The 13,292-nt window shown below is 36.9% G+C and overlaps 1 protein-coding gene across 4 annotated transcripts in view; it reads left to right on the forward strand.

The window, feature by feature from the left end:
* Positions 1-13,275, forward strand: part of CHID1 (chitinase domain containing 1) — a 96,801-nt gene extending 83,526 nt beyond the window's left edge. For all 4 annotated transcript variants that reach the window (XM_030275476.4, XM_030275475.4, XM_030275474.4 and 1 more), the window contains 3 exons: positions 8,475-8,555; positions 10,874-10,916; positions 13,006-13,275. In XM_030275476.4, the coding sequence (XP_030131336.4) occupies positions 8,475-8,555; positions 10,874-10,916; positions 13,006-13,104 (223 nt within the window). In that variant the 3' untranslated portion in view covers positions 13,105-13,275. The remainder of the gene's footprint in view (positions 1-8,474; positions 8,556-10,873; positions 10,917-13,005) is intronic.
* Positions 13,276-13,292: the final 17 nt, after the last annotated feature.

Below are 13,292 nucleotides of genomic sequence, written 5' to 3' on the forward strand. Positions count from 1 at the left end.
TTGTTCTCAGCATCTTGTGAAGCAAAGGGAATCCAATCCAGCCTTTTCAGGGTACAGTCTCCTACTGTAGTTCATTTATGTCATTGTCTGAACTTCTGATTCCTTGCAGACAGCTCTGCTTCTGTCTGACATCCTGTTTTTGGAGAGACAGCAGAGGCAGCATCTCATTCCTAAGGCAGCTGCTGACCTGGGTCAGGCCAGTTTTACATCCCCAGAGTCCTGCAGCCTGCAAATTTTGTGCTCTGCCTGACTTCAGTCACTTGGGAGCAGATCTTCCTCTTCACTCGTGTCCTTGTCCCATCCTTGGTGCCTTCTGCTGCTTGCACCCAATGCATGTTCCCTTAATTTATCCTTTGCTACCAAGTGTGTCCTTGCCCCTGCATGGGGCTCAACCAGGGCATCTTAGCAACCCTGAAACAGGGCATGAGCACCTGCCTGGCTGAGGTGGAGGCTTGGAGGAAGAACTGCAGTGCTCCTTTCCTGACACAGGGTGAGGAAAAGATGTTCCTGCTGGCTTTTGTGTTTCTTAAATCTGCTGGATGACATTGCTATTGACCTTGGGTTGTATTGGGATGATTTGAATTCAGGAATGGTTGAAGAGAAATACAAGAAGTAACTGGAAGAGCTAAGAGTGGTATTTAATTGCATTAAGATCATCTGACCTTTTAGAAAAGGGTGGAAAAGAAATGTGATTTGTTAATATGTACCTTTTTTAATGAAGGAGGTATAGAAGAATTAAGAATATCAAAGTAGGTGAGTTTGCACTCAGAATTCATTTTCATACTGGAATGGATCAGACTTCATCTCCTATTCACTGAATTAAGATTAACTGAATCTGACCAGGCTCCAAATCCAGTATAACAGTTTTCATTGCTAATCTGTGTAGCACTGTGTAAATAGAGCTGATTTGTACACTTTGAGCAAGAAGAAAGTCTGTAAATTTGTTATGATGTGAGTAAAAGGAATCCCAGCAAACCCAATCTGACACACAACAGAAGTAGCATAGTTTTTTAGTTTTTGTTGTTTACAGCTGAAGCCAAGCAGCAGATATATTAGTGGGTCTGAACTTTGTTCAGCCTCACATCCAAAGATAAATAGCCTCACTTTTTCAGATGCAGTGCTTATTATGTCAGTTCTTAGAAGACTAGAGCACAGTATTTTATTTGGAGTAATGAATCTGAAAATGCTTCAACCTCAATTGAGTGTTACTTAAACATTTCAGGAAATGGGCCCTTAAACTAGCAGTTCTATCTACAGAGATTTTATTTTTAGGGTGAACCTGCTGGTTCTTGAAACAAGCCTGTAGGGATAAACAAACGTTAGTTTTCATCATGTTGAGAAGTATTTTTAAGCAGAAATACTCTGTCATAGCTCAGATTCTGAGACAGAAACTAAGGCAGATTATTGGGTGAGCTGGAGCAGAATGTAAGTTTTTATGTATGGTCTAGGAAGCTCTAATACTTTCACTGTTTCTTGATGATACATTGCCTTATAGAAATCTGTTAGGACTTGTGTTTCTTCTATGAAGGATGGACATAAAGCTGCTGTAATGTCAGTGCAGTGGTTTGACCCTGACTGAGGAAAGAATCACCTTGGCTTCTCAACAAGGCATATTTTCAATTTTCCTTTAGAAACAGTCATGCTGCTGAACAGCAATGTGTTACTGAAGGCACACAAACAGATATGCAAACCTTCTGTATCAATCTAGTTATGTCCTCGTTGTCTAAGAAATAGTTTTTGACTTAAAAATCAAGGTATTGTTTTCTTTAAGGAGATTTTCGTATGTTCCTCTCATATCCATCAGTTTGAGTTAAAATCTTAAATATTTAGCAAGGTTCACACCTTTCTGCCTTGTGTGTGATTAATTCTATTCATAGATCAATATCTAACTGTAACTTTGTGGGGTCTTTTTTTGGTAAAGAACCACCATTTTGGTTATATTGAGGAATACAGCATGCATGTATTGCTTTCAGCAGTACTTGACATTCCCATGGATAATTTTCCGGTGTATCACTGTGTAAACTCTCAGGTGGGTCTCCCTATAAAACCTCTTTGAAGTTGATTATAAGGGGGACTACTAACATGTAAAGCTCTATACATAGAAATATGTAATTTTTATGTTTTCTTCTGTAGCCACAGTATAGTACCAGAAGGTTTTGATGCTCGTTGTTTCTTGAGACAGGAATGCTTCTGAAAAGCTTGACATTGTCTGCCGTGTCTCCTGAGATCTGTAAATTAGGAATAATTTTCTGTCTCTCTGCAGTTGTGTCCAGCAAAGTATTATTGTTTCCAAATTACTTTGGGAATGCTGAACAAGATGCTCTTTTGAAGAGCCCAGAGTAATGATAGAAATGTCACTGAGGTTCTTCTTGTTTTCATTGGGCTGGTGCATCATAGCAGAAGGTACAAGGTCAGTGGGTTTGTGTGAGGTTGGTGTGGAAGTGCTGAAAAGTGTCATCTATCAAGTCAGTAATAAAGTATTGTAAAGAAATCAGTGAGAATGATTTTATAAAACTTACTGAAAGCAATACACCCAGAAAAACGACTATGTTGGAAACCTGTTACTATTAAAATAGTAAAAATAGTTTTATTGACTTTTTAAATTGACAGAGCAAGGTTCAGGCAGCAATAGAGAGATTACTAGAGAAAGATGATGCTAGATTATAGATTTTCATTTCTAGGCTGCTACTTGGATATTTTAACAGCTAACTGATGGATTTCTCTCTTCAAACTCTGCTTATCATTTCTTTTACATTGAATAATCTAAAGACTTAACAGAATTATTTTTGAATAATATACCCCATAGACAGGCTTATAGTGTGCTCTCCACTCCTCTCAGATGCATAAATCTTCAGAGTAAAAATTATTTCAATGTTAGTTCATACTTTTGATTCTCTAGAACATACATAGTAGCTGTCTTTTTCCTGCATAACCTGTTTGCATTTGAAAGAACTAGTGGGATTTGTGTTAATAAAATCTGAATTCTTTAATGTGCAAGCAAGGGATACAGTGCTATGAAACATTACCACCTTTTAAAGTTGTAAGCATATAAATTGTAAATATGGCATTGCTGAGTGGAGAGAGGAGATGAGTAAAATGGTTTTTAAGTTATCCTGATAGAACCGGTGTGGTGAAAGCTTAATTGTTCAGTCTGTTGTTGACCTTTTTTACTGCACTGTGTAATGCTGTATATATATACATATATACACACACCCAAATAATATTATGCTGTTAATGACTCTGCTAGGTTTTTTATAAACTATGCATGCTTTCAAAACTATTTTAAAGGCTAATAGATAAAGATGGTTAAATTGCAGGGCATCTCTGCCTTTTGCAAGCTGCACATTTCAGGGAACTGAGTGATTGAGAACTCAAAATCAATATAAAATCTTTTTTATTTTTCAAATTTTTTCCTTTTGTGTTTTATTTAGTACCATTGAAAGCATATTTTATCAAAACTGTTAGTTTCATGACTAAATCATTCAGTAGCTTATAGGATATTCAGAATATTTGCATTTGTTTTTTAGAAATTATCTTCTAAGAAGCAGAGAAAGCCAAAAAATTCCCACTTTTAAAACGTTTTTCAAAAAATGTCTCCAATACAAAAAGATTGTATTGTTTCTTGACATTTTGTCTCACCTAAAAGCAGTAATTTGAGGAAAACCTTAAATGTTAAGTGTCAAGGTAGCTAAAATTAAACATTAAATAAAAGGGGTTTGACTTACAGGTTATATATACAACCCCTCTGAAAAATCTGGTTTTGAAGATGGGAATCTTCCCATTCACAGAATGGGGAAAAGCAGTGGGGAAATGGACTGGTACTTTTTTGGAAGTTCTGAGAATGTTCTTAGATGTACTCCTGTGAAACTCTTTTGGAGTTATTTCTGTCTATTTGTTTTGCGTCAGAAATTGGAACTCTTGAGCTCTAGAATACAGCCTTTTGTGTGACTTCTTTTACTTTTATTAAGAGATTCAGCTCCCTATAAAGGGGGAAGATGGGCCCTGTCCAGCTGAGTCTAAAACTTGCCATGCACAGGCACTGTTGATAGTTATGGAGATACAATTCCTGGTAGGTTCACATTTTAATAACTAAGCCTATTGTAGCTGAAGAAAACAGAAAAGAAAATGTGTGGTATAGATTTTCAAGGTGATTAGTATTTGTTATTTGACTGAATCTCTCAGATTTGATACAGTGGAAGTGGAAACTCAATTTTCTGTTGCAGGAGAAAATGGTCCTTCATCCTGATTAGAGATCTGTTGCTTCTAATCAGAGTTTTGTTCATGTGAGAACTAGGAAGAAAATATAAAGTGTTAGAAAAGAGCATTAAAATGCAATGTATGCTCAGTAGTGGTTTCCTTTTCACTAAAGTTTTTTGGTTGAAGAGTAATTCAGGACTAGTAAAGCAAAACACCCAAAGATTAAAAAGTTTAACTTCATAAATAAAGCCTAATCTAAGAATTAAATATGAAGCTATCTCTTCCTAGAATGTAAATTTTTTGTTGCAAAAGATATACTAGAGACTAGTTTCTTTATATTGTCAGTGAAAAAAAACATTATCCATGAAGATAAATACCTTCTTCAGGGGGACTAAAGATTGTGGGTTTTACCTTAACATATTCCAGGGCCAAGCCATTTTTCATGTTTTGAAAGAAAAGCATCTAAGAAAAGGAACACCAGGCATAAATCCTGAGAACCTTTCATCTGGTTCCTTTATTTATTCACTGAATAAAGTAAAGTGCCATACTGTGTAGGTGTAGCACATTAGGGTTGTTCATAGGGCTGTCTTCAGCAGGACAGTCTTTACAGCAACTCCATAATATGTATGTTTTGGCTTCTCCTTTACTTTGCAGAAGGGAATGTTTGTTTTAACCCAGAGTGTTTGCAACCAGGAGTATCTGTCACAAAAATAATAATTCTTCTCTGAATACTAGGAAGTGCCCATTTTGACAGAGGCATGGCCATTTAAATTAGCCAGAATGGCACTTGTCCATGTCAGAACATGTATGTGCAAGGTGGACATGCAGGTGACACTGGCCTTTTGTTACTATTCCTGATGATCCATGCAGATCTATAATTTCTATATGTTGCATTGGTGCTTCAGTAGAGGCTGACATCAATAATCCAGATACTTCAACCATGCTGACCTTGTTTCAGGCTAGCACCATAGAAACAGCATGACTTGCTCTGCAAATGGTCACAAACTTCCCAGGAAATATGTAGTGCAAGGCTGTGAAACTGAGTTTTCAGTGTTTTTCATTCTCTTAACTGCTGAGGCAGCTTGGTAAAAGAAGAAAGGTAGTAAGTTAGGAGCTGATGGATGAGTTAGTCTGGATAGCAGTATAAAAGCAGAAGTGAACTGGCACAGAGGCAGTAGAAAGAGGGATAAATTAAAAAGAGAGGATGAAAAACTAGCAATAAATACAAGGTGAAAGGTATAGAGTGAAATGAGGGGTGAAAAAAAGGAAAGCTGGCTGTGGTGAGCTTCTTGCCTCTTTCTTTTACTCTTTGAGAAACCGAAAATTTGTCTAGAATTCTGCTATACCTTTTCTCGTTCAGTATGATGGCAAATTTTGGTTTTCTATTTATTCATTTATTTATTCATTTATTTTAACCAGTGCACGTCAAATATTTGTTGAGTCAAGTACTGCCCCAGCTAGGAGATAATATATTAAAAGTGCCTGGTGAGCATTAGTTTGAGTCAAGCAAGTGTGTTGTGATAGAGCTGCTGCAGTTTTACACAGGAACCTTTCCACTTATGATGGACATGGTAGGATTCTACAGAGATAATAGGATAATATGGCATATCTTGGAGTTCTTGCCTTCTTTCTTTTACTGAAAGAAAAGGAATCAAGTAAAGGGGAAACAGCTACAAGAAGGGAACAGGTTATTCCCAAATTAGGACAATAGAAAACCCATGGCTACAAGAAGGGAACAGGTTATTCCCAAGTTAGGGCAATAGAAAACCCATGGGAAACAGATGTGGTTTCCTGACACACCTCTTCCCAACTCTTCACAGCAACTTTGTGTCTGGTTGAAAAAGATAAAGCTTGATTTTCATAGGCATTGAGTATGCAGTTGCAACTGAGGTAAATGAGAGTTTATTGTTTTGAGCATTGTGCTTGGAATTTTTGTTGTCCTTAACAGAGAAACATAAAAACCAAGTTCATATGTTTCAAGTAGGACCCCTAAGATTAATGGATAGCAGTGACAATTTGGGGGCTAATACTTCTTTTTTCCCCAACTGAAACTTGTAGCTAGTCTCATCACTGCAGATGTGATTTCAAGATGAACTTGTTCATTTTTGCTGTTACATACTGTGGGTCTAAATGCCTATAGACGGAAGAAAGGGAAATAAATTCTCTGTGTGTGGTCTCTGTGAGTGCTCATTAAATGTGGTATATGCCTTAACTGTTTTAAAATAATAATAATATACCATTTATAGAAAAGGGTGTAATAATTGGTTCTACTTGCATTTTAATTTTAAAGCTTGTTTGTAAGTATTTTGAGCACTCTTTAATTGCGTTGGGAATTTTAGCAAGTGAAATTAAGATTTCCCATCTAAAGTCCTACATTCAGGAACAAATTTGTATGCCAGGGTGTCTTGGCTGGTAATTTTTGTTTTCTGCTTTGGAACATCTTGGTACCATATTCTAAATGAGTGTAGTCTCCTGTCATTACTGGAATGGGACAATTTGTTAAAATCTGTCCTTCAATTTGAAATATCCAAAACTAGGTTTCTTTGCATATGTTTCTAGTAGGGCAACTTAAAATTTTGTATGTCTTAAAAAGGGTTGGGCAGGTTCCAAAGGTCTTACCCTATTTGAAAAGGTCCATTATTCCAGGACATGTGTGTGTGAGGGAGAGTGCAAGAACTCTTCATGTTTCCATGTGCTCACATGTTCCTGTGTGTTTGCTTATGCAGATAAATCCATGTCTGGCATGGGTTCATTTGACATAAAATCTTTCTAAACCTGCTAGCAGTAGGAAACAATTTACCAATATATAAATAAGCAAGCCACAGCAAAAGAGAGAAGATGATCCTGGCAATGCTGAATGTTTTAATTGCATTTAGAATAATACGAAATGAGAGAACAAATCTTTTTCAAACTGAGCAATACAAAACTTTCCTCTGTTTCTTGATGTGTAATAGTGAGGTGGAATTTCAACACTGATGCAGTCAGGATAGTGGCAGCTGGAAGTTTTTTAATAAGAAATAGGATGATTTAAAGGAAATGTTTCCATCCAAATCCTATAATAAGAGAAATTATTGCAAGAATGAGAACTGTAGTGGGAGATGGCTTTGATGGACCTTTCAAAAAGAGATGGTCAAAGATGCAGGTTAAAAAATGCAGAAGAGACAGGGGAATGAGGCTTTTTTTTGTGTGACACCTCTGTGGCCTCTATCACTGGCGGTAGCTTGCCATCTTCTGGTCCTCTGACATGTGGCAGCCAGCAGCTTTGTTTCTGTTTTCCACTCAGAAATGCAGACTTGTCTCTGCACTGAGAGGATACTTGAGCATACCAGCTCAAGTAAAATTTACAGCATACCAGCTCTTCCACCCCCATTCCTCTTGCAGAGTTTTGGGTCCAGGTAGTACTCTATCCTCACTTTGTGTCAGGGGAGATAGGTCATGCCATGTTCAAAATGTCCATGCAAGAAAATAATACCAAGAAGCCAGTGATGGGGAAAATTCATATGCAGAATTACTTATCAGTGAACGTTCCTTGACAATTGCAGTTTTAGAAGATTAGCTAAGCCCCTTTTCGTGAAGAACTTTCCCGATGACATAAGCCTCATAGTGGAGGACACAGCTGTGTGCAGCCTAGGGATGGCTTCAGTTCCTGTGCTTTGGCATATGGATTTCAGACTGTAGAAATATTAAAACAGTGCCTTCAATTGTCCTTGCAGATTTGTTACTCGATGAACATTAATTCATTCACAGAGTCACACACAATCAGAGAATGAAAAAGAGGCCACTGAAGGCCATCTGGCCCAAGTTCCCTGCTCCAGGGACCATATTACTGAAGATGGTGCCCTGATACCTTTTTAATATCTCCAGGGAAGGAGACTCCACAGCCTCTCTGGGCAATCTGTTCTAGTGCTTGGTCACCGACATAGTAAAGTGTTTCCTCATATTCAGGTGGAAGTTTCTGTGCATCAGTTTCTGCCTTTCTGCCCATTGCCTCTTGTCCTATTGCTTGGCACCACCTTGTTGCTTTTGAGGATATCCATACCACCTTCTGACACTCTCCCTTCAGATATTTATATGCAACGCTTTAGAAAAAAAAATAGCCTAAAAATGTGAACATGAAATTGTAAAGTGGTTAAGGAAATCAGTTGTCAGCAAGAAGATATTTGATATCATGTTCAACATCTAAACATGGTAAAATTGCCCTTTCAGAAATTTCTGCAATGTAATTTCATAACTGCTTCTTACAAAAATTAATTCCTTATTATGTTTTTAATTTGTAGGTACATTGAAACCTTGAAGGAACACAAGCCAAAAATTGTCTGGGATGAAAAAATTGCTGAACACTACTTTGAATACAAAAAGTAAGTTACATTTCTTAACTTACCATTCTGCAAATATTTTTGGGCATGAGCCAATGGCTGTAGTGTGCAGCTGAATCCAGCAATTGGAAATTCTGCTGATTGTGATCTGTTTCTCAACACTGAACTGCAGCATAAAAGAGTGTTTTGGGTGAGGGGAAAATCAAAGAAGGATTAATGAAATAACATAAACTAGAACAATCTTTAGAAGAGAAGTCTGATGAATCATATCTTTAGAAATTATCCATCAAATTTATCTATTAAGTGTCAGTTAATCAGAGGCACTGAGATGAGTACTGGGAGCTATATAATAACTCAGCCAAAAATAGTTCTGAGAAAAATCTATGGTACAAGAGCCGGGTTTCACATGTCTTACTGCTAAGATTGTTTAAGTGAAAAACTTCCACTAGATGGAATGGACTGTGAAGAAATGTAATAGATGTAAAACTAAGTGACTTCCAGATAAAGTTTTTGAAAGAACTGAGAACATTAAGGGTAATAATATTCTTTGTCCTCCCTTGTTCATCATGAAAAGACAAGAGGATTCCTGATCTAGAAGAATCTCTTTAAAATAGATTTAAATAAAACCAGCAACATCTTATTAATCCTATGATAATTGGCTATTTTTATGTAAATATATCAAAATACACAAAATGATACAAACAAATCCTACTATTCCTGCAAAGCTGTGTCTTGTATATTACTCAATTCATTGTTAATGTGAAGATAAACCACTGAAGGGAAGAGCAAAACACACTTTAGAAGCTTTTAATAAAAACAATCAAAACTTTTTATTTCCAAAACAACCTTGTGTGAAATATTTTTAGTTACTAAAAAAAAGAAAAACAAAACCCAACCAAAAAACAAAAACCAAACCTAAACCTACAAATCACCTACCTTTGTATTTTCAGTTTAATTTTCAAGTTATTTCTGATTCTGTAATTTTCTTTTGACTTTTATTTATCAGGAAAAAAAGAATCTGTTGTTCAGCAGTGTTTAGATTTGTTTTCTGTGATTGTACAAAAGGATTGGGATCTGTATGCTTTCATTTTTAATTATTTGGTATCCTGTAGCAAAATTACTTTCTACCAAGCAATTACAGATTTTTGTGTTAACTATATAGGAATAAATCATAAGCTCTGTTTTAATGATCTTTTATGTCCAATCCTTTTGGAGACACAATGAACACTAGATGAAAGCTTGCTCTCAAAAGTGTAACTCTGAGGACTCTGTTTGAGTGGCATGCTTCTGGGATTCATGTCCAAATCGCATTTCTTACATGGCAAAATGAACTTGTGGCAGAGGGATAGCTTGTCTGTAGCACTTCCCTTTCTTTTGAAGCCAGCCTTTGGAGGTTCTTGTGTGGGGCTTCCTGGAGGAATTTTTGATGCATGAAGCCCACTCTGTCTAAAAATCACTCTTAACTTTACTTATGCTGTGCTTGGCAGTCAGCTGTGTGGTTCAGCTGGCTGCAGGGGAGGGTTATTTAAGGAACTCTTTTTCAGTTACCACTTTGTTTTGGAAAGGTTCAATTATCTTGGACAGGGATGGCAGCTAGGCCTGAAATATGTATGCTTCCCTGGTGAAGCCTCTCACCTGGAAATCTTGCACATCTGCAGTGGCTGAGAAATGAAATCATGAATCTTTAAGCAAAGCACGGCTAATGATTTCATGTAGCAGGCAGAGACTGTCTATTACAAATAGTTGCAGAAATCTGAGTGCATGCCCCAGTGCACAGGCAAGTATTCACTTATATAAGTTGTGAGAGTTTAGGAGCAATTCCTTCTTGGTCTGCCCATGCATTCTACTTTTTCTCCTGGCCTAAGTGGTAAAGTGGTGCTGTGGGACCCCTTGTAACTCATCCTTCTCATTACTAGGGGTTTAAAATGCCACCTTAGTATTTGCGCTCAGTATAGCTTGCCCTGTCTGTATATTTTATACCGCTGGCAGTTAATTTAGCCTGAAAGATAATAATTCAGAGAACTGGAGAAAATATTTCACAGTTTGCATCAGAAAACCAAAGGTTTTCATCTTTTTCAGATGCACATTTAGCAGGCACAACTGCCTGTTACAATCTGACAGTTTTGTCATCCAGTTGCAGCAAAATATCTCAGTGTTTACTATGTTATGGTATCAAACCATCTCTGTTGTGAGATCTCTTCTTGGAGCCTCTCTTTTCACTGTCAGCCTTTTCAGAGTATCACAGAATCTCAGAATGGTTAAGCTTGGAAGGGACAAACCTGCTTTGGAATTTTAACCTTAGTTTAAAATCCTGTTATCTATCATAGCTACTGTGACTGTTTGGTTTTCTTGTTTTGCAGAAATAAGGGAGGAAAACATGCAGTCTTCTACCCGACACTGAAGGTAGGTGCCACTTTCTCAGGTCAGAGGGCTGTAAGAGGACAGAGATGTTTACTTGACCTGTTTCATTATTGAGACATTTCAGAAAATGTTGAACTGGGTTTCAGCTTTTGTGAAAGAAGTTTGCCCGCATGTGAATGTTATGTAAATTGTTATGATTCAAAGATGCAGCTGCTTGTGCAAGAAGGTTGGTTTTTTCTCTCATGCATAATGGGGTTTTGGGATCTCTGAAGATAAAGCATGCCTGGAGATAAGACCAGGACAAACCAGTGCTGTAGAGGATCTATTCAAGTGCACAGCTCATGTACTATCAGATATATTGTTAGCAGATTCTCAGACAAGATAACAAAGAAATTTTCCTTCTCATCATGGTGGCTGGAAGCTTGGAGAACTTTTGCCTTCCTTTGTAACAGGGTCCTGATTCTCCCTGTCAGCCTGCATCACCCTGTTTTCTTCAGTTCTGTGGAACAGAACTTCAGTATGTGGAACATACTTCAGTGTTTTGAAAACTTCTACACAATAGTCTGCAGTAGAGCAGAATGCAGAATAAAATAGTTAATTACAGCCTTAGTTCATAGGAAGTTATCTTTAGACTTTCTCAAATTAAACTGAAAAAGAACTGAAAAGGCCAGCATATTAAACCTCTGCTGGCTTTTAGTATTGGAATGGAATTGCTTCTGTAGTGAAATCGCATTGTGTTTACAGAGACCAGAGACTTTTTTTAATGGTTAAACTAGTATGAAATGATCTAAGGCTCTGTTTTCCTGGATTGTTATCTTAAGCACCATGAGTAAAAGGATATTTCCCCTCACTAATCCAGTATGGATGGAAGTACTATCACATATGGGGTATTAACTACCACAGCTCTGTTCTTGCTAGTGCTGCCTGTCTGAGAGTGTTAGGATGTTTCATTGTGAATGTATCAGAGAAAAGATACAAAGCTTGTGCTGTTAACGCTGTTTTCTTCAGCCTCAGGGAAGGATTTCACCCTGCCATTGTCAGTACTAACCAAGTTAAAAACACTCATTCCTGTATATTTCTTTCATTATTTCTTCTCTAACAGATCACCACTCAACTGTGGTGATTGGTGAATGTATGGAAATGTTGTTTTTTGTTTTTTTTTCTTTCTTTTTTTTCCATTTTCAACATTCCTGTAATGAAATAGTTTGAGATTTGTTTCCTGGTCAAGATGGCTGGTAAACACTGAATGTTATTACCTCATGAAAAATGTATTTCTTTCCCCTTTTTATGTTATACTCTCTGACAGGTTGCTCAAAATTAGTTTGTTCATGACTAGTTAAAAGCAGTCATGAATGCCACGCCCAGTGGATCTGTTAATGATGCTGTGATACTTTTTCTTGTTTCCCATGGAAATGATTTTTAAACACATCCCTAGTATGAATAGTTTAAACACTGCAGCGCTGTAGTTCAAGGTAGGAAAACCTGAGAGCAAGATTGAAAAATAATTATTTTTGTTTGAACTGAAATAAAAGGCAGAACGTGAATTGTGGCATTACTTCCCTTGTTAAGCAATGGCTAAACTAACTGATATAAAACGATGGCTGGAGCTCAAATAGAGATGCTTTTAATTATTATCTCCAAGAATGTCTTTAAATTAGAATTTTTGTAATGTAAATTGTGACTCTGTCCTGGGAAAAGGCAAGGGTAGGCAAGAGATCTTGATGATATTTGACAAATCGTTCTGATCGTTTTAAGTGATAAAGTTTTATTTTACCCCTGAGATATTTCTGGGAAGAGTTAGAATTTCTGCACATTGTGAAATGATAGCCTAAATTAGAATAGTCCTTTGCATAGTTCATAAATCTGATTTATTTCTGTGGCATTTTGTCAATTTAGCTGGTAATCTTTTATTAGGTCATTGAATTAACTGGTACGATTAACTGTCTTTGACTGAATGATTGCTTGATAACCAGAGAGTATTTGAAATACAGACAAGGTTTTTCAGTAGCTGGTTCAAGGGTAGATGTTTTTAAAAGGTCTGATAATGGCATGAAGAGATGGCAGTATGGAGTGTCTGATATCTCTGACTGAGATATATCTGACTGGTTTATGTGTCTTGTCTTTCTCTTAGTCCATCCAGTTGCGCTTGGAGCTTGCAAAAGAACTGGGCACTGGAATATCCATCTGGGAACTGGGACAAGGCCTGGACTATTTTTATGATCTGCTTTAAAATGAGAGATGATCTTAGAAAGACTTTATTTGCTTCACTGAGGCTCCACCTTCAATTAATCTGGGTATCCTGGAGAGGTGATTTTTAAAACATTTTTTGTAATTTATATCATATCTGTATTAAACTTGCCTTTTTTTTCCCAATAAAGAATCCTTTTTGATTTGACACACAGACATGATTGTTGGTAT

The sequence above is a fragment of the Taeniopygia guttata genome, chromosome 5, assembly GCF_048771995.1.
Source record: "Taeniopygia guttata chromosome 5, bTaeGut7.mat, whole genome shotgun sequence".
NCBI classification, from domain to species: Eukaryota; Metazoa; Chordata; class Aves; order Passeriformes; family Estrildidae; genus Taeniopygia; species Taeniopygia guttata.